Source organism: Ictidomys tridecemlineatus, chromosome X (genome assembly GCF_052094955.1).
Source record: "Ictidomys tridecemlineatus isolate mIctTri1 chromosome X, mIctTri1.hap1, whole genome shotgun sequence".
NCBI classification, from domain to species: Eukaryota; Metazoa; Chordata; class Mammalia; order Rodentia; family Sciuridae; genus Ictidomys; species Ictidomys tridecemlineatus.
In genome coordinates this window covers 66,045,039-66,067,479 of record NC_135493.1, presented here as the reverse complement: position 1 = coordinate 66,067,479, position 22,441 = coordinate 66,045,039, and the positions used below count along the sequence as shown (strand labels likewise).

Sequence of the window (22,441 nt, the reverse complement as noted above, 5' to 3'; positions counted from 1 at the left end):
TAAATATTTGTTTTATGTAATAAATTAATTATAGAATATTTATGAAAAATAAAATGATATAATATAAAAGGAGTAAATGTGGGATTATATGTGGAGCTGGGAATAAAGGCAGAATTAGATTTATATTTTTAGGTCTGTTTGCAGATACACAAACATTAAACACATAAAAAAATTTCACATTAAGTATACCTTAAGTGAAGAAATGTAAGAAAATAAAACAATGATCAAATATGGTAAAATTTTATTATAGGGTTATAGAATTCATACAACCTAAACTCCTTACAGCATTGAGCACCTATACAGTTTTGTGGATTTCACAATACAGGTATCAGTGAGAAACAATCACTGAATTAGTGATAAATGACTTACTCATAAAGTTGTTCACATATAAGTCATTGTAGAGCACCTAACAGAAATGCAAATATGTAACTTCTAAATTCAGGACAGTTTCACAAAATGAAAACAAAACAAAAAAATGTTAAGAGATTTGACATGCTTTACCCAAAAACATCAAAAACAATTTTAAATATTTTGAATTTAAAGCACACTCTGATATATCATTGTGTGAAGAGCTTGCTTTAAATAAGGACAGATGATGGAATTTATTGTCAAGATGTTAGCTGACATTCATGCTGCTTTCAGAAATCTAAACCCTATAAATTCAAAAGAAAAAAGATAATAATTATGTAATTTCAGTTTCAAACAACAAGCTGTGCCAATTAAAGTAAAATTTTACATAGCTTGCAGTGGTTAGTAGTTTTTTTTTCTTTTTTTTTTTTTTAGTACAAGCAATAGAGTAAATGCATGAGTAAATATCTTGAGTATCCCATAAACTTTAATTTCGAAGTCATATTGGAAATCTCTGACTTCTTATTACCGAGGATACTCTCTGTTGTCTCTCACTCTTGACAGATCTTGGTCTCAACAATAAATTCATTGGGAAAGTGTCTGATCTTCCAGCATTTATCAATGGCACGCTTGTTGAAACCTGTGAGGAAATGCACAAGAAAGTGGTTTTTGAAATTTTGTGAATATGCAAAAATATCTAGACTTGCTCTCCATTTTCCCATATCCTCTACACTATCTTCCACTGTCCTTATAACACAGGATTGAAGGAAGGAATAAAATGCCTACCCAGCAAGAGGTCTCTGCGACGAAGGCGGAAGGACTTTCTGTTGTTGCAAAGCTGGTAAATAAAGATGCCAAGGTTACTAACATCACGGATTTCTTCCACAGCAACCAGGTCTTCACGAACCACATAAGTGTGAGGCAAGTATTTGCCACTCTAAAATAAAAAAAAAAAAGATTGTAATGAGAAATTTTTAAAGAAGTTCTTAAAATCCCTACCTACAACAGATATAATTTAAAAAATACTTTATTTTCTAGAACACTTTTAGGGTCACAGTATGCTTTTCTATTTCATTTTGACTATCAGATATTGATTATATATATTTTATCACATATTGATTGTATATATTAATGGGATTTAGTATGACATTTCCAGACATGCTATGTGTAGTGATCAAATCCAACTTCCTTTTATCTACCAACCTACAGTCTTCCCAACTATTATTAATCACTATTCTACATTCAGGTAATTTTTTTTTTTGGTTTTGCTTTCACATATCAGGGAGAAAACAAGGTACTTATGTTTCTGTCTAGCTTATATTGCTGAACACAGTGTCCTCCAATTCAATCCATTTCGTCTCAGCATGTTGTTTTTTCAAAAATTATTTCAACAAAACAGAATTCTTTGGCCTGACTCAAATTTTCAGAATCAGGAAGCAAAATTATTTGGGAATGCTTATAGAAAGAATTGACTGACTTCCAAAATACATACCGCCAATTTGCCAAAGAGTTCCACCAGATTCTTCGGAGGCATAACAATGGAGGTATTGAGGGGCATCAGATAGCAATTTCCCAGAAGCAAGTCCAGATAAGCAGTCATTCCCTGTTGGGGAAGGGGAAAAAATTCTATAGGTGAAATACCCAAGTATCAACACTGCTGATTCCCCCGGGTACCATTAGAGCAAGTAGTTACATATTTCCAAAATTAACTAATGTGCATTCATTAATAAAAGAACAAAGGCTTTATTTCAAAATGATAAATACCTCTAAGAATGGCAAACCTACCTTTTCAAAGTCATGAATAATTGCTGCAGGGTCACTATCAGAAAAACTGGGAACAGGCACATCTATGATTGCAATGTTGTCATCCTCACGAATGTCAGCCTCCTCAGTCACAGGCAGGAAGTAAGGCTCTCCTCCTTGAAGGGAATTTATAGGATCTTCGGAATCAAAGAAGCACATCTCCCCACGGTAAAGGGTGCTCTGAAAGGCAAAATGGGGAAATTTAAATTTTCTGATACTAGCTGTTATGATATTTGAATCATTTGTTCAATTCAAATCAATTCATTGTACTGTGTGCTAAACTAAGGCTTGTTGATGACAGTTTTCACTATGAGGACAAATCAATTTTATGGACTGAAAGGCATTTTGAAATTTTTCCTTATGTCTTTATTTCTCTGGTGATCGCCACAGAATTATTTAGGTTGATACTAAATGTATAGCCATTAGTATTTCAGAGTATAAGAATGATAATTATTATTACCTTGGGCATGAAGTACTTGTAAATGCAGGCTCCACCAACAATAAGTCCTGCCAAGATGAATGAAAGACCTAACAGAGTAAGCATACATCTTCCAGACGAGCTCTCTTTTTCCTGGGTGGTAACTCGAAGCTCCTAATTATTAAGAGGCAAAACCAAAAAAAAAAGAAAAAGATAAAGATCATTGTTAGACATTTGCTTTCATATTTAACTTACCTCCCTTAAAACCCAAGATATCTAAAAATAATATTAAGTCATCCTAATCTAAAACCATTTTAAGACAATTTCTGAAATCTAATAAATGTGAAAATATCTTCAATTATATTAACTTTTCTTTGGGCATTTCCAACCTCAAATACAGGTAGAATGTTTTTTTCCAAATACAAACTGCTAGAAATATGTTAATATAAACATTCATTTATGTACTGTTATATTCTCTTTTTATTAAAAAGCACTTAACATGATATCTACTCTTTTTAATTTTTTTAGTTGTCAATGGACCTTTATTTTATTTATTTATACATGGTGCTGAGAATTGAACCCAGTGCTCACACATGCTAGGCAAGTGCTCTACCACTGAGGCACAACCCTAGCCCTGATATCTACTTTCTTAACAAATTTTTGATGCACAATATAGCATTGTTAACTATAGGCCCAATCTAGCACAGCTTGATCTCCAGATATTATGTATGTCATTTAAATAAATGGAGGTAGTGATCTCTTGGACTTGTGTAGTGATATAATCACATACTTCTCAGTTATGCTTTTTAAATTTTTTGTAAACAAATTTAGTTGTAAAATCAAAGGAGAAATAATATCCTTTGATTTATTAACTAATTTTTTAAAAGCTGCTTTTTTTCAAAATTTGGCTTTAAAGAAAGGAGTTCCATAATATAGGTATATGCCTTTTCCCCTTATTTTCAAAATTAAAATATTGAAGACAGAGATATACTTCCCAATTTTCCTAATTTTTTCAAGAAATGCAAACTTTCCTAATATCACCAGTTATTCTACAGCTGTATATTGCATGAATAAGATAATGCTTTTCATGTTCTGGGTTCAATAATAGATTTTAAAGTATAGCATTGCTACGGGGCTGGGGTTGTGGTTTAGAGGTAGAGCGCTCACCTAGCATGCATGAGGCACTGGGTTTGATCCTCAGCACCACATAAAAATAAAATAAAGATATTGTGTCCACCTATAACTAAAAAATAAATATTAAAAAAGATGACTTTGCTAGACACAAAAGGCAACTGTGTAACAGGGACTTTAAAAATTCTGCTAAATCAATAATTTGCTTAGGAGTTGGAACAAGAAATATCCAACGCAAAAAAGTAACTGATTAACTGTACTGTTCCTAGGGCAGTGAACCAGAGGACCTTTCAGTCTCTTTCCTGTGTGCCATAATATGTTCCTAAGCAGCATTATTATTCAAGGGTAGAATAAATGAAGTCAGCAAATCTGGACCCTGATAACTCAGGAGTAAATCACTCAGACTGATATGTAAATAGAATTATTTCAATTTTTCTGTCATTAACTCTTTTTCATGACAACTGAAATATTTATGTGTGCTAAGCTTAAATTAATATGGTTAAAATAAATGCATAGATGTGAACTTAATGTAGAGAAATAAGGGCAGCCAGCCATTTGATGTTATTTTAAAAAAAAAGGTTTTCCTTTACAAGTTTGAAATTTCAGATTCACATTTTTGAGGCTAAATTTATTTAAATTCATTATCTCCATTAATGTTCTATAAACTTTGAAGTCCTTGCTGTATCCCAATAATTTTTAGAAACTTATAATTATTCTTATTAAGATATAAACTAAGATTAATACCACAAAGACAGAACTTTAAATTTTGTTTGGGAAGTTTAAATAATTAAATTTAGGCCAAGAAAAATGAAGTAGCTTGTGGTAAGTCTCATATTCACGCAATTTGAAATTATCAGAGGAGTGAAGTTCTTTTGTCCTTGCTCTGGAGATGTGAAAAGAACGCTTTGCATTGCAACTTCATTTCTCTTTCCAATAACTCAGGAAGTTTATTCTTAAGTAGGTTTTAAGTATCAGAGTCTCAAAGTTATAGAACATTATTTGGTAGGAATAAGGATTTTTTGTTTTCATTTAAATTTATTGCAGTTCAGGATGGTGGAGGCCATCAATTGCCTTAGGCAATATCTCTCTGAACTGTATTTTGAAGTCATTTTACATGATCTACAACACAATATTCCACTATTCTTAACCTGATTATCTGGCTGATCAGTATACTACAATGTAATGTGGCAATTATTATTGCTATTGCCCTATAATGGCCAGATTAGAATCCTATGGAAACTTCTACAAAACCAAACAAATAATATAATCAAAGTGGAAAGGCTCAATTTTGTTTATTCCTCATTACACCACAGCTGACAGAAGTATTACTTGTGTTATAAATCCATCTACAAATTATGATGTTTTTGATGATAAGGGAAAAAGTTCTTTGTGGCTATATTTACATATTGGTATCTAATTAAACTGCCCCACCCCAAATTTGGCCATGTTATGCTTACAAAGTTAGCAGAAGGACAACTACATATTTGACTTTGTCATTTAATAAAATCCTCAACAACACAACGGAATGTTTCTTTTGAGTTCTAACATGTATAATACACAGTTTTTTAATTGCAGGGTTAAATATTGAGTTTCCATGATCAAAACTTCTGCATACACACACTAAAATTTCAAATTGAGTGCATAATCAAGGTTTTACTACATGGATTCTCATTTCACTCAAAGCAATTTTCAATCTCCACTCTGAATAAAAAAGTTAAGACTTTATAAACAGAACACAGCAAGTTAGGACACATATGCAAGCTTCACACTTTGCACATTTCACAGAATCAGAAAAAAATAGGATTGCCTTTTAAAATTTTTACTGAGGCAAAGGAGGAGTATTTACCAATGTGCAAATATGGTAAGTGTCTAAAGCAAACAGAAATCTGACTAAATGAATAAAGTCTAGCTTTTTTTTGGGGGGGGTGGGGGTGGATTTTAGAGTTTCTGGCAAAGTTAAGATTTTAAATTACAACATTGGACCTGCTTCAGATTTCTATGAGGGAAGTGGGATATAGTTAAAAAAAAAACTAACAGGAAAAGGTATTTAAAAAGTATTCTAAATTTTATTTTTACTGAAGAGTGTTTTCTTACCGAAACATCACTTCAAAAACATGTAAGATTCTTACAGTAAGAGGGCACAGTGAACACTCAAAACTCCAATTAAGACCAACCTAAGTTTTGACAGCTCCTTTACCCAATGCTTAACGCCGCTTGTGACGTTAAGCATTGGGTAAAATTGAAAATAAATGGGAGCTCCTGTGTAGGTGCACTTTTGCCCAAACTCAGTACAGCTCACAGTTCAAGCTGCCTTTTGCCATCATCCTACCTCCACAAACAGATTTTAGAAAGACTTGGATTCAGTAATTTCACCCACGCCAAAAAGAAAGAAAAAAAGAGTTAAGTCTCTTGACCAGTGATCACCACCCTGCGTGTCTTCTCTGCTTCTGTGGAGGCTATGAGTCCTTGGAGCTGATGACAGGGTGCTGTGCCTCTCCGTGATACCCAACCCCCGACCCGTTCCCCAAGAGAAGATGGCATCAAGTCCCAGGGGATTTTTTCAAACTCTCTCCACATTTCCTCTAGGATAGGGCGATGTGAGCTGGACCTGAGGGAACATGGCACAACTTGCGGGGAATCAAAGAGAAATGGGTTGCTGCAGGCAGAAGGTGGCGCGGTTAGACAGACCGGGGTGACCCCGCAAACTCGACGGATCCTACAGAAGGGCCTCCCCCAGGATATAGGGGCTGTGGGACAGCCTGCATTTTGTTCTCTGCCACCTGCCCACTTTCCACGTTTCCCCTTCACCGCCCCCCCCCCCATTCCAGACCTCAGCAGGCTTTCAGGGGCAGAGTGGGTACAGCTACCTTGCCGGTCAGGATCTGAGCTCGGACAGTGCGGCTCACAAGGGCCTCCACGTCTTGCCGTGCCTCCTCCTTTTGCACCGCGGTGGGGGTGTTGAAGGCGATTTTCACCATGGTGAATCTTCGGGCTGCGCGGTAAGGCGCGGCTCGAATCAGCGTCCTGGGCTGCAGGTTGGAAGAGGAGGAGATCGCGCTTGCCTAAGCAGCACCTAGTTTCTCTCCTGTCTGCCTAAGGCTGCTGCAAGTCCAGGTCTGAGGATACTTATGACGCAGTCCCAAGCTGGGTGGGAGACCGTGGGCGGGCACAGGGAGGTACTGAGGGAGGAGCAGGAGGGGGCCCAGGAGCTGGAGAGGAGGGGGTAGCGGGTGGGGAGTTAACACTGGGGAAAAGAAGGGGAAGTGGAGCTCAGGGCTGGCTCCAGCTAGACGTGCCTCACCTGCACCCCAGGCACGCACCCACCCAACCTCTGCACTGTTAGATAAGAGCAAGACAGGAAGGAAGCCTGCAGTGTGGTGTCTTTCTGCTTCAGTCCAGACCACAATAGCCCCTGATTCTGACTCTGTTTTCCTAAACTTGGGCCTGGCCCCCTGCGGAGCCCAGGATTTTAACTTGGCACCAACCCAAGCTTCCACAGCTCAGCAACCACACAGGCCCAAGAGCACACAGTTCCACGACTGTTCTGCACCTTTATAATAATGCCTTCCATTTCAAGAACACCTAGAAGCCAGCCTATAGTTACTTAGTTAATTTTCAACAATATTTTTGTCTTTCATGCATTTTTTTGTAATTTTAATTTCCTACCTAAATCAGAAAAATGGGGCTCCTGTCCCCCCATCTCCCCATTTTGTGGAAAGAACATGATTGAGATACAGTGCAGGGTAGAAAGCTCATAATGAATCCGTGAAATAATCCAGACCTTTTCACTCTCCCAAGTAAGGGAAACCAGAGTAAATTCTCAGCCCAGAGCTTGTTTCCCTTCAGCCACCAGCTGTGAAACCTTCAGGGAAAAAAAGCAGAAATGTGTGTGTACCTATGTGTTTAGGGAGGTGGGGAATACAAAATTTAGCCAGCTGCTAATGGGGAAGGGACCAATAATCTCAGAGGGGACAAGTTAGAAATTATTATTGGAATACTTACAGGATTGCTTAGTGTAATCAAGCTACTTCTTTATATTCAGTTCTCCCAGATTGGTGACATTAATAGAGAATTTCACCAGGTGAAATTCAGTCTGCAGATGGTGGTGATTGGGAGTTAGTCGTACAGGCTTTATAAATAATCCTGCTGCAGAAAACAGAAGAGGGACTGCTTTGTGAAGGGAATAGCATTACAAAACATAAACCCCAACAAAACATAATAAAACACAGCTTTTGTTAGAGAATTCCCCATCTACCCTTCTAATTAACTAAAAGCACTTGAGTATACTAAGAGTCACTAATCCTCAGTCCAAGAAATTTCAACTTGGAGTTTTTCCCACTGAGGTTTCCTTGACTCTGAAGCCCTCTCCTGTCTCCACTGTGGGAGCTTTGTGAAGACAGCCTTCAGTTTCTCGGATAGGCCACAGATGGGAAGGTGGATGGAGGGAAACAGTGAGGAGCCTGTGCCTTACATAGGGCCAGAACCTTATAAAACAGGAAGTTTGAGTTTGCTTAGCAACTTTGGCATCTTACATTCTTTCACTTATTCTTGCTCAATTCTGTCTATTATAATTTAACATTTGTTCAGGCAACTTTCAGTGTAGGCAAAGGGAATCTCAACTTCCTGGGATGTTTCTCTTTACAGTTATCTTCTGTTTGCCATCACCTTTACGACAACTGGAATCTGTACCCATCTGGCTCTGTGATCCTTACCACAAGGATAGATAAATGGTTGCTCCTACACATCATGTACTAAGTGAAAGGTCCTGGTTAAGATAGTAACATATGATCTAGTTTATTTTCCCTCCAAGGGGGTCACATAGGAGAAACAGATTACTTCCATGTTTTTTTTTTTTTTCAGTAGAATAGATCCACACATTGTTCACAACCAAGACAATAAATGATCAGTTGCTGGGTATGTAACATTGAATAATTCTCCTAATCTCCTGAGGCTGCACTTTCCTCTGCTGCATTCTGCTGCTGTGAAGATCATGTGTGATAACACAGAAGGAAATACCTTTTAAATTATTCAGAAAAGGATGGGAGAGTGAACTGGTTGGTTATCCTAGAATTCTTATTTTGGTCTGTGACATACTTATTTTTCAAGCTTATGGGAATTATCTATTTTATTTTTATGCTTCAAACATCCTTTAGCTTCTAGACTTAGATCCCACAGTGTCTGAATTTTGGTATTCTTGAAAAAAGGTCAAACTTCTAGTCACATACATCAATATCTAACTTCTATTGTGAATTTTGAAGGATTTAGCCATTTGAACGGGAATGCCAGCCCTACCTCTCTGAAAGATCTTTGCTGCTATTAGACATATATGATTAAGACATAGTCTTGTGAGTTGGGCACGGTGGCACAGGCTTGTAATCCCAGTGTCACAAGAGGCTGAGGCAGGAGGATTGCGAGTTCAAAGCCAGCCTCAGCAAAGTTGGCAGGTACCACTATTTCCCTCTCAATATGTACATGATAAACCTATGTTGGGATCATAGAGTAACAACAACACCCATTGTTAATATCCATTTCAGGAATGGCAATTTTTTTTCCTACATGTTTCTTTTTCCTTTGTTTAAAATATATTTATTTTTATGTGATGCTAAGGATCCAACCCAGTGCCACACATGTGAGGTGGCAAGCACTCTACCACTGAGCTACAATCCCAGCTCCTCTTTTTCCTTTTGAATTTCAAAATATAAACTGCCACCTGCTCATTGGATTGAAGTAGTAGTGAACATATGTCTACTAAAAAAAATGGTTCTTATTGACTAAGCTTTTTCTTTTATTATGTCCTTCTCAGCAACAACTTCTTGTTTCTTAGAATCAATTTCTATCACTTTTTTGTCTTGGAAACTGTGGAGATCTGGCTGCCATGCAAATTCCAGCTCACATTGTTAATAATGTCTGAATGCACACTATTCAAGTTTATAAATGACTTTCCTGTTCTTGCATGGCAGATGATGACTAAATTATCACAACTGGGGCTGAATGGAACATGGCATGCTATCAAATGCCAAGCAACAATATCAATCGTCTTTGAATAATCTTCAGAAATTACCACAGCTTTGGTCACACAAAGCTAAAGTTATTAGGGGCATCTGTAATACCATTTCACTCATTAATTCATTTATTAACATCAGTTTTTACTGAGGATGTACTATGTGCATTTTACTGTGGTCAGCATGGGAATATAATGCCGAGTAAAGCAGATATAGCTTTGCCCTTATAGAGCAATCTGTAACAATGGAAATAGCACACTTGTCATGGGTTATTCAGTATTTATAGTCAGATCACTGTCCTCATTCTGTGGATTGGGGCAAGAAATTCTACAAACCACCATAGTAGTTCCACCTGTCCCCAATGCTGCTGGGAATAATTATATCCTTACCTTACCTGCAATGGCTTCACACCTACCAATCTATTTATGAATATTATTTTGACAGTAAATGCATTGTGAAACCAGTTAGGAGACACTCTTATATGTTCCAGGTGAGAGGTAGTAGACTCTATTAATGACTGATTGAGATACTATAAATTAAAGGACATCATCCAAAGAGGTTTCAAAGTCATATTTTAAAAGACTCAGTGCTAGCATAAGTTACATGAAGGAGAAAAATTAGGAAAATACTTTTATTTTGAATTACTGGAAAAAAAGGTGGTGCCCTTGATAATAGTACTACCCATTTAAGGAACATCAAAAACTAGATTTCTGTATGAAGGCCTTTAAACTGATAATGTCATTTGCTCTTTAGCACAACAACTCTGAGAGAGGTATTATTACACACCATGTTTCATTGAATGAAGAAACTGAATTTCTGAGGTATAGATGACTTGCTGGAGACCAAATTCTAACTCAGGTGTTTATTTATTATTTATTATTCCAGTGTTTACACTCTAAACCACTATATTGTTTTGCTGACACTAAAAGAAATGGAAAAATCATGAAGGGAATTGGTTTCAAAGTGTGAGAAATAATCAACATATTCTCTATAGAAATGAAGGGTTATTTGCCTGTTAATATTGCAAACAGGGATTCCTATTTAAGATTTGTTCAGCCCTAACTACATTTGGAACCCTTTAAAAACTTTTCTGTGGGTGGAGGTCGTGGCTCAGAGGTAGAGCACTCACCTACCATGTGTGAGGCACTGGGTTCGATCCTCAGCACCACATTAAAATAAAAATATTGTGTTTGCCTATAACTAAAAAATAAATATTAAAAAAGAGTTTTTAAAAAACTTTTCTGGCCTACCCATGACTGCAGGACGCTTATCCTAAAGCACATTTCTTCTGTGTTCTGCAGTTGTTCCTGTCAGCAGAGAAGTAGCTAAAGGAAAATATGGGCAGTCATCTGATTCTGGATAGAATTCCAGGAATTTGGTTTAGATCTTTAAAAAGCTAGGCCATTTTCTATATCCACTATTTCCCTGCATATGTAGCTCAACTCTGGGAGCAGATACAGGGCTTTCCCCTCAAGGTACTAGAGGAAACCTGCTCTCTGGAATAGATTTTTGTTTCTTCACTCTACTGAAGACACTCTTTGTAAGCTAGTGAGCTATGATGATAGAAAGATCCATTTCCTTAATGTGAGAAGGCATTCCATCATCCTTTAACAATGACCTGGCTATATCTTTAAGGTTAAGAGGAAGTTTAGCCCTACATTAATTTTTTAAAATCACCTTATCTTTGTCATTTTGGGCAAGTGAAAAATCAAGTGAAAATGTTAACACTTTCAATGAATCTTATGGCAATTATGTAAAAATTATTATGTTACTGAAGACTATCTTTGAGAAATTTTTAAAATATAATTTTGAGTCAGTATATGTGTGCATGATCTGATCAAACTTCACAGAAGTTCTAGTTCTGCCTAATACAAGTGACAAAATCAGGTTTTGTTCCAGGTTTATTTTTGAAAATGTCCAGTTGTTTCAGTGCATCAAGTAATACTAAGATTTCTTTCTGACTTCAGATTTATGTTCCCATTCAAAGAAAGCACAAACATTTGCATTTTCATTAATCATTGTTAAGCTACTGTTTTTACCCTCATGTTTACTTTTACTGGTAGCTCAACATATTCTTTTCCTAGTTTAGTATTAAGAAACACAAAATCCCAAGTTATTTTATATCATGTGACTTGCTTTGTTCATGAATACAAGTTTAGTCTTGACTTTTGTTTTCTTATTCTCTGAAATTGACTTCTAAATATTTGTTTCCCAAGATCTTCAACTATTCCAATGTGTGAATCCAGTCTCTACAGAAAGTGCTGCTTATACATCAGTATGGATGCCATGTTTCTGTGCTAGTGCAAAAGGAGATCTTGCATAAAGGAACACTGTAGTGTGTGGCAGCTTCTGTGCTGTTTTTCATCAACTCATCAGTTTTAAGTTCTGACTTTCAAGTTAGAGAAATTATCCACTCAGAGTATTAAATTTGTTTCAGCAACTGAGGATTGTAATTCCTCCACCACATTGAGATGAGTTATACAGAGACATTTTTGTCCACACATCTTGGAAAGGAGGGATTTCTTCTCATATGTTCTGATTGTTTCACTTAACACAAAACAAGTATCTTCTTTCTTCACATTTGGCACTGGGATTTATAATTTAAAAGATGCTACTAAATAGAGAGGATTAGAATAATAGTACTTATAAATAGAAATAGCTAATTACACAAATACCAATGTCTACTCTAAATAAGGAGATTTTTTTTCTATTTTCATTGTAATGTATATATTTAAACTTTAAGAAGAACTTTTATTCACATGGAATGCACAATGCTTACTTCTCTACTGTTGTCAATTTTATTTAGGGCAAATAATGAGTAGTTTATTGTGGTGTGAGAGCACTCAGTCTTCCTTTCACCATTCTTGTTGGGTTGAAACTTTTAATGTAGTGAAATCAGTATATAATTTAGTAGTGTATTGATGAAGAGCTTGAGAATAAATCAATTGTCAATTAATTCCAAGAATGGCTATTGAACAACAACAAAGCATACACAAATAAGAAAATGCACATATATTTAGGAATGACCTAAGAAATCAATTCTCTTAGGAGAGAATTGTAGTCTACAGAATTGGAAACTTAAGGCTGGAGATGTGGCTCAGTAAGTAGTAGAGTGCTTACCTAGCAAGTACAAGGCCCTGGATTCAATCCCCAGCATGGTACAAAAAAAAAAAAAAAAAAAAAAAAGAAAGAAAGAAAGAAATTTTGAAACTGGATGAAAATATGAAGAGAATGTGATGACCAATTAACAATAATATTCAACAAATGATATGATGAATGTGCTAAGACTATAAAAATATGATTCTCCCAGAAATTTCTTCCAAAGACAACTCTAAAAGAAAAATATTCAAATATCAAATTTGCATCCCAAATGAACTAGAAGTCTTTCTAGCATTTCAGAATAAAGGTAACTATAATTGTTCATATGTTTATATAGGAAAATTCAGAAAAGCCAAAAATTCTCTCATTATGTTTGTTAGCTTTTCATCAACTGTGAAAAAAAATTTTCTGATATATATATATATTTCTGTTAATAAATATCATATATATATCTCAATAAAATACACACAAATATGTGTGTGTGTGTGTGTGTGTGTGTGTGTGTGTGTATTTGGCCTCTATCAGCCTTTGTTAACTCACCTTTGAATTTTTGGTAGTGTTTAGACCATTGTTCAAAAGCAATTCCTGGCATCAATTGACAATTGACTTATTCTCAAGCTCTTTATCAATACACTATCAAAAGATAAAAGGTTTATCTTTACTCAGGGTTTCAGTGTTTTTAGTCTAGTTACTTGGCACTGTTCCTTTGGTCCTGTGGCAGCATAGTATATCTTAGCAGAAAATGTGGCTGAGGAGGCCTGTTCACCGCCTGGCAACCAAGAGCAAAAATTAAGAGAGGAAGAAGACAGGCCAATATTTCCAACAAGGGAATGGCACCAATGATCTAATTTCCGTCTACTAGGCCCCACATCCTAAAGGTTCCACTATCTCCCAGTAGTACAACAGGCTGAGAGCACACCTTCAACACATGGGCCTTTGGGAGAAATTGAAGATTCAAACTATAGTGCCCACCAAATCAACTAAGCACACAATTTGTTTTCACTCTCTCTTTTTGTCCCCTGTCCACCTTTGTGTATCTTTTTTTTTTGTCTTCCCCCATTCCCATGTCTCTCTGTGTGTGTATGTATGTGTGTGTGTGTGTATGTGTGCAAGCGAATTTAAGTGAAGATATTCTTTTAGTTTACTTTCTCTAAATCATACTTCAATCTTGAGCATCTGCAGAACCTTAAACTGGAAACCTCCAAGGCACATCAATTATACTTTATAGTATATGGCATGTTATTAGTAAAGTTCTTCTCATAGCACACTACACATTTAACTAGAACAACATTGACATTACTCTCGGCTTTTACTAGTATTGTCTTCATTTCTGTGTTTTCTATGTGAAGGTAGGGTTATCTATGGAATTTATAGTTTTGGCTTGCCTTCATGAAGGAAGATGGGAAGAACCAAATTTGAAGTCCTTGTGTGGAAGAACCAAAATTGAGGTCCCTGTGTTTCTATAGTGCATGAAGAGGTTCTGGAATTCACTTTTTTTTTCAAGGAAGAATAAAGCATATTTGTATTCTGATACTATTTTAAGTAATGTCATGTTTTATAATTAATTCATTTATATATATCATATATATGAATCAATAAAATACACATGTATGTGCATGTTTAGCCTTTATCAGCCTTTGTCTAACACACCTTTGAATTTTTGATAGTGTTTGGACCATTGCCTATTACAAAGAAGATGCTCAAAAAGAATATTGAATTGAAATTTAACAGTTGCTGATAATTGTCTCTCTATAAAGACACAGGGAGAAAAATAAGTGTGATATTAATGGAACATTATTGTACTTAGAATATTTAATTTTTTAATCCACTAAAATCAAATATAAACTGAGCTGCTTTTATGTGCCCAGATTTCTGCCACATAGAAAATACAGAAACATGAAGCATACCATCTTCCTTAAAGATGTTTAAAGTTCTCTGCAATAGAATTGTAACATATTCCATCTGTTTAGAATGGAAAGTTTTACTACCCTTCATTAACTGTATTCTATAAAACTTCCATAATCATTTGGGCAGAGTTCATCAGCTTCTTTGCACTGATGAACAAATTGAGTTTCCCAGGAATTGAGGCTTGCCCACAGTTACACAACTAGGATGCAAAAGTGCTTCAGATGAACACAGACCAGTTAAAACTCCAGGTTCAGTGTTCTATCTGTGACACTATGCTACCACAGGGTATAACAGATGTCCATTGCCTTTCACCACCAGTATCATATATCATTAGAAGCAGTCTGAAAATATGACCTCTAGTGCTTGTCATTTGAGGCCTCCACCTCACCAAGGGATTTCGTGTAAACCAATACCAACACCATAAAAATTTCTAAACCAGACCATGAGAAATGTTTCTAAGAGAAATCTCATGTATGGTCATAAAGACAATTTTACTTTTCATTACAGTGTAGTTATGCATAGAAATATTTCTTGGATTGCATAAAGAGAGATATTTTCAACTTTGTTGGATTTATCAAGAGGAAAAAACAATCAGATCTGGAAGAAGTCTCAGTCTTTCATATTTCTTTCCTGATCCTTGAGTAGCCTATACTAATAATTATAAGCACAAATTCTGCAGTCTTTCCTAGAGAACTCCTAGAAACTTTCTTTGAGATATCATTGACCAGAATAGCATCATTTGTTCATTTCTAAATCAATTATTGACAAGGAAAATGGAATTCCCATGATTGCCTTACTTAGTCAAAACTCACTTTTGGGTCTGAGAAAAGATCAGGTTTTATGGGGTAAATAAACTTTGTCTTATAACTACAAAGAAGGGGCATGACAACCAACAGTATCTCTTATTAGAGTGAGTAAGAGAGAGAGAGAGAGAGAGAGAGAGAGAGAGAGAGAGAGAGAGAGAGAGAGAGAGAAGAATGTATAAACATAATTGTCAATGGAATCTATGGAGCTTTGTCCTTATCAGTACATCTTTGCAACTTGGGTAACTTTAAAGCAGAGAAACTGCCCAGAAATCCTTCTTTGAGATGTCTGATTTAAATCTTTGCATTTTGTATAGTAACCACTCTGATTGTAATAGTGCTTGTTCTAATTGAAGTAAATTAACTTCAGTTCTTAAAAAAATAAAAATAAAAAATAACTTCAGTTGTTTAATCCATATATCTTCAGATGGAGAAATGTGGAAATTCAGTTGTGTTTGACTTTGGAAGAAAAATATCTAAACAAATTTTAAGATTTACAGTTAACAAAGTCAAAAGTACTAAGTATTTTGCTCTTAGTTTTTCAATAATTTTAGTTATATGAAATCTCCACACTGGATTCTATAGCAGTCCATTTGAAAAGATATTATTTATTTTTCTAAATAAAAGGCCTTACCAACATAAGATTTTGATCAAGTTTTCTATTTTGTTTCCTTCTGGAAATAAGAAATTGTGCTTTACTAATCATATCCAGAATTAAAAACACAAAATGCTCAATTTGGCTTTAAGTTCAGAAGCTTTTTTTTGTTGCTGGAAGTGGCAATATTTCAACTATATGTAGATAATTTGCTAACAACTTTCGCATGTGTTTAATTTCATAAAACAGTAAAGATGATTTTGCTCTTACCAGTGGTTCAGATTAATTAGATTAATGTGAAATCTTTCTCTCTTGCCTCTAAGAGGAGTAAAATGAGAAAAGAGGTTAACTGACAAGGAATAGGGAGGGGACTAAAACCCTAAGGAGTCAGAAAGAAATATTATGCTAAAGCAGATCATCCATCTTAGCACAAGAGCATTTGTACTCAAAATGAGTGTTGTCAAAGTTGAGACAATTTCTTTGTGTAGAGATTTAACTACATCAGAGGCTGGGGATATAGCTTAGTTGGTAGAGTGCTTGCCTTGCATTCACAAGGGCCTGGTTTCAATTCCCAGCAGAGAGAGAGAGAGAGAGAGAGAGAGAGAGAGAGAGAGAGAGAGAGAGATTTAACTATATCAGTATTAAAATGGGATATTTTTACAAGTTGATTAAAAAAAAATTGGGAGCACCAGTCATCCCAGTGGCTCAGAGGCTGAGACAGAGGATAGCTAGTTCAAAGCCAGCCTCAGCAAAAGTGAGACCCTGTCTCTAAATAAAATACAAAATAGGGATGGGGATATGGCTCAGTGGTTCAGTGCCTCTGAGTTCAATCCCCACCCCCCAAAAAAATTTGGAAGCAAATAGCTAAGGGCTTGCTGATAGGATCCAAGACCCAAGACGACACACAAGTGCTGATTTAATGGCTTCTTCTGTCAGCAGATGCTATACTTTTAGTTTTAATCTCATGGATTTGCACAGGCTAATATTCAACTAGTAGAGTAAGAACTAACATCCTGGAATCAGTGATAAACTACTATTGTGATATATTTTAACCAAGGTTACCTTGTATTGTTTTGAAAATCTTATCATTGCTCGATCAGGATAAGTGACTTATTTGTAGTCCAGGGTACACAGTTGATGTCAGGACTTGGAAGTACAATATCATGCATGGGAGTAAAGCAGTAGGCATCAGAGAGGCCTGGTTTCTGTGCCTGAGAACTAATTGCTTGTTTAACTTACATTTGTTCAAGTGAACATCAGCACATTATTAAGTTATGGGAGTTTTCCATTGGTTTTTATTGTTACAATTTCCATTTCATCAAAAGTCACATCCCCCCAGATACAGAGAATTCGAGTATTGGTTAAAAATAGTGGAGGAGGTAAGGACTCAATTATTAAATGTAAGGTGTTTAAGAACTGGGAACAAAATTGGACCAAGCCTAACCCCAAACCTGACTTGACAGTATTTCACCAGATTCCAGGTACTAAATAGATCCCCACAAAATCAGAGAAATGACTGAAACCTCCTAGTACAAATATTGTTTAATAGAAGGACCCAGGAAGTAAGGGACTTTTCAGTTCATTAAGTTTTGTCACATTAAATTATAGCACCATTATTTTCCTTTTGAACTTGAAGCCTCTGTGCCAAATGCAAAAAAATAAATCCTCTTTGTTTTGCAACTCATTTAGGAAAATACTCTTTTATCAGAAAGTTAGTGGGTTTTCCCTTTTTTATATGGTTACCAGTTAGACTACCACACACAATGTAGGAAATTCTGTTTATTCACAATTATTCATCACAAAATGAGAGGGTTGTCTCTGGTGGTGGTGATGGGAGTAAACCTCAAGACATAATGAAATCCCAGTTTCCTTTTTTTTCCTTCTTTCTTTCTCTAAATGCAACCTAAAGAAGAGCCATCATGTGCCTTGTTTTAACTCCAGCTTACTTACTTGGTTATTTTTCTCCCTTCATATACTGACTTACTGGGGAGTACATAAAGTAGGCTTTCTTCTTTGGTACATGAGCCTCATTTCAATTGCTGAGAGTCCTAGTGGAACTTCAGGCCTCACTTCCAGCACCAATTTGTATGTTATGCAACTTTTGCTGTTATGATGAAAAGATCTCTATCAGAATTACTGGTCTCTGTATGTTCCTGCTCAAAAATGTGTGACTTTTGTTTGATGTTTGCTGTCTGGAAACAGAGTGGAATGTGGAACAATTGGGACGGGGCTCTCTAGAAATTATATGCTACTCTTTTCATTATGGCAAGAGTCAGCAGAGATAAATATGTGTAAAAAATAAAAGCAAAATAAAATAAAATAAAGGGCATTTGCTTGATAATGAGGAATTTTCAGCGATCTAGATGTACTTTCTATTAGGAAATCTGAGAGCTGATGCTTCTCCTTTTCTAATATTCTCCCGTTTGTTGCTGGTTGAGTGACATGCATCAGTATAAATTTCTTCACATGGTTTTGTATATTTTGAGAAGAAAGAGTTTTGGTTCAAAATGTCTAAATTGGGAGTTTAATTAGATCTGAGTTACATAAAAATTCCCCAATCTCCCAACTGAATATTCTGATGTCATTGTATATCTACATGAAGATAAGATTATTGTCATGAATGTATTTGTACTTTTTTATTGGCTCCTAAGAAAGGCACTCCCAAAATATCTATGTTTGAAGGATTTTCTCTTTTGAAAGTAAATGTAAAAAGAATAGGTTCTCATAAGATCATAAAATGATAGAACTATTAAGGGACCTTAGAAGCTGGGTTCAACTGGTATCTGGCTTCCCATTGAAGGGGTATCCTGTGTAAAGTTCCCAGTGACTTAGCAAGCAAAAACACTAGAAGTGCCTGTGTGTGGATCTTTTTCTGCTATACTCTGCCACTTCCTGAGTTTAGTATCTCCAGCCCAGATGTTGCAGATAACTAAACTTGTATCCTTTCTCCACAAAATTATTTTCACAGATATCAAACAAAAATATTAATAATAGATAACTATGTAAATATTATGCATATAATTTTCTCTTTTCATAACCACTTTTTGATTCTCTTAGTACAGAGTTTTAATGTTTTTTTTTATTTTCCTTATCCCTTCAGAGTTTGAAACCAGTGAAATCTGTAATTGGTTAGAAAAGTGTTTTTGTTTTATTTTTAATAGCATTTGGTTTAGCATGACTGATATCCATAGCTGGGAAAACACCATAAAAAAAGTTGACCAGAGTCTGGTGGGTGACAAGAAATGAACAGGTGTGAGGAACAGTTTTTGGAATCTGCAATCTGGCTTTCAGGCTTATCCAATGTCACATTGTGATGATTTACTCTGGGTCACAATGAGCACAGGTGCTGCAATCATCATCCAGTGGCCACCTAATATTCTGTCTGCAGTGATCTCTAGAACACATCTGGCCTCCCCCCCCTCCTTTCTTCCTGCTGGATACCCTCCATTCACCCTTCTGTACTCCTTTGTTCCTCCCATTCCTACAGAGGCTGCTGCCTCCCTATCTAGGTTAGGATATCCTGGCTGTACAGTGACTAGTGGAAACAGCCCCTGTCACATCCACCTTGACCTGATGGTGTGTTACAAAGCTTTGTTAAGATGACATTAATCCACCAATCATATAAATTAGAAATATAAATTCAAAATCATTTTTGAATATTTGCTCACTGACTGTGTACCTATTTATTACTGAACTATGAAAACAATTTCACAGAAATAAATATTTTCGTTTATATGGTTTTGGATTTCATGCCTGATCCATGAAGGAGATTTTACAATTTATTATGTCACCCTCTTTAAATGGCCCTGGTCATATTTTTAAAAGGCCCTGGGACAAGGGGTCCCAACACATTGAATGGAAAGACTATAAAAACTTCAGAACATTTGACATAAAACTGATATATTATGTGATAATATTTCTAGTAAAAACCAGGACCTCATTCATCATTAAAGACACTCCTTGGCTAAGTTCCATGCTGTTAGTTAAGGAAACTGTCACCCTCTTGTCACATTCCAGATTGTCATTTCCAATCATAGTGAGCCAATCTAGAAATTTTGGAGAAAAATGCTGCTATGAAAAATGAGTTTCACCAAACAAAGAATATAGGGAAAACTCAAACAGTGAACCCTTCAGTCTGGAACCCTCTAAGAGCCTCAGTTTTATCCTGTATAAAATGAGGAGAGGGCTTGTGAATCTATGCTCTTGTTATACAATTTACTTCTCCTCGATGCTATATGCTTTGTAGTTGCTCCATATGCTGGAGTTTAACTTAAAGTTAATAGACATTACATAGGGATCTAGGAGTAATAGTCTTTTGATTAGCATGGTGACTGATTTTGCCATACCCTAGTGGGTTTCTAATTATCTCAGTATGTATCGTGAAATGCTTGGCCATGTGGAGCTGCACAAAATCAATTCAAAATCATCTGAACTCAAAGTAGAAGCCAACAGAATTCAGCATTTGCCTGAGGTTAAGGGAAGGAGCGTTAGAAAAATCAAACAATGCCTTCCCTCTTCATCACCCCCATATCCAATCAGTCACTGTATTTTGCCAAGTCCTCTTAGACAATATCACTTGCATCTGTTCCTTTCCATTTGCTATACTGCCATCCTCACTGCAGCCTCCTTTCAGCTCATCCTTAGTTTACTTTGAAAACCCCTTGAGTGTTCTGTCTGCTTGCTCCTGTCCATTTTTGGCTGTCCTATCATTCTTTTCAAAATGCAGCATGCTTTAATAAAAAAAAAATATCCTTAGTGACTCTCCCTTGTTTCTGGGAAAACAAAAAATCCTTTGCCATTAAATTAAATTGAACTCCTTTGGCTCTCAACTTCCCATTTCAGCCTTTAGCTTTTGCTGTTCCCTCACAGGCACCCCTCTCTTCAAACAGGTGTACTGACTAATACTTACCCATAGCTTGCAGTCTCCCTCTCACTGCTGCCATCCAGCTTTTGTTTTGATCTTGGCATCACCTTGAGGATATTCAATTTTATTACTTCTGCACTTGCTAGGTATGTTTCCTACCTAGTCCTCTTCTAATTTTATCTTTTTAAAGCCTTCTCAAGTCACTAAGCCTGAAGTAATCTCTCATTGAATTATTTCAACAATTACACACTTGGTCATGAATCTTCAACTGCTTTATGTCTTATGTTTTCCTGTGTTTTCATTATAGAAACAGTACAACATTAAAGAAACTCTTGAGAAATGGGGAAGGTGAAAGAAAGCAGAAGCTGATCAAGAATCCCAAGTCCTTAAACTGAAAATCTGTATTTGCAAAAGCATAGGTCTTGTGTCTGGTATATCATCATTTATAAGTTTTCTGACCTTGAACTAACACTTAATATCTTGAAGTCTCAATTTTTCCATCTGGAAAACAGAAAAAAGTAATATGACTTCCAAAATTGCTGTATTTATTAAATGACATAATAAATTGGAAATTGAGGAGATAGATGAGCTGTGCTCAGGGATCAGTAAATTTTCTAACATTATTATTTTTGTTCCATTTCATATATATATACATTTTATAGAGCATGCTTTATTTAATTATGTCTATATATATATATATATATATATATATTCCAATTTTCCTACCATCTTTAGATAGAATATTTTAAATAGCTTTGTATCAATTTGTGGTATGATGCAGAATACGTTGCTTAAGCATTTCCCTACTATTAAGCACTTGGGTTGCTTCTTTTATTTTGTTATTATAGACAATGTTTTGATGAGTATTTAATGCATAAAATTTTTCCTCCATTTGGATGATTTCCTTGGAATAATTTCCAGAAATGAGGATTTTAAGGAAAATAGTATACATATTTTATGACTTTTAAGCTACCAATTATTTTCACACAGCAACAATTTTGTACACACTCTTATTCTGTGTATCATACCCTATTTTTAAAGCTTATTATTATAATAGTATCTCTATTTTTTTCTTCAAATATTGTAATAGGACATTTTTTCTCAGGTTTATTTATTACACTATCCTATTTTATAAATTGTCTCTTCATGTTCCCTTTTATCTATTAAGACCTTAATGTATTTACCTCAATTTATATGGGCTCTTTGCATAGGCTACAAACAATAGAACATTTGACTTTTATTTTTGCTGTCATACTCTCTTGGTCCACTATTTACTTTTAAAATTTTTAAATTATCTGTAATGCTTTACAGAAGTTTTATATTTGTGTGAAACTTAGTATGTCAGTATTTTCCAATAGAATTGATTTTATTAGTTTTCAGCCTTAAAACTTATTCTACAATCTGCTACCTTTGACAGCTTCCCTATTGCTATGTTGCAATATTATTTTATTTAACTATTTTCAATCTAGA

General features: G+C 35.5%; 1 protein-coding gene across 1 annotated transcript; it reads right to left on the bottom strand.

Moving 5' to 3' along the window:
- Positions 1-224: 224 nt before the first annotated feature.
- On the bottom strand, positions 225-7,037 carry Itm2a (integral membrane protein 2A). The gene is made up of 6 exons (XM_005328823.4): positions 6,568-7,037; positions 2,612-2,743; positions 2,134-2,331; positions 1,841-1,951; positions 1,135-1,285; positions 225-988 (listed from the first exon to the last, which is right to left on the bottom strand). Exons 1-6 carry the CDS (start codon positions 6,676-6,678, stop codon positions 900-902), a joined length of 792 nt encoding a protein of 263 aa, XP_005328880.1. The 5' UTR covers positions 6,679-7,037; the 3' UTR covers positions 225-899.
- Between the last annotated feature and the right edge of the window lie 15,404 nt (positions 7,038-22,441).

Excerpts from the sequence above, each read along its gene's own strand:
- Itm2a (XM_005328823.4), bottom strand. The coding sequence starts at position 6,678 with ATGGTGAAAATCGCCTTCAACACCCCCACCGCGGTGCAAAAGGAGGAG. Across the intron at positions 2,744-6,567 it reads CTCAGATCCTGACCGGCAAG|GAGCTTCGAGTTACCACCCA; the intron begins GTAGCTGTACCC and ends CTTAATAATTAG. Across the intron at positions 1,952-2,133 it reads TTATTCATGACTTTGAAAAG|GGAATGACTGCTTATCTGGA; the intron begins GTAGGTTTGCCA and ends CTTCCCCAACAG.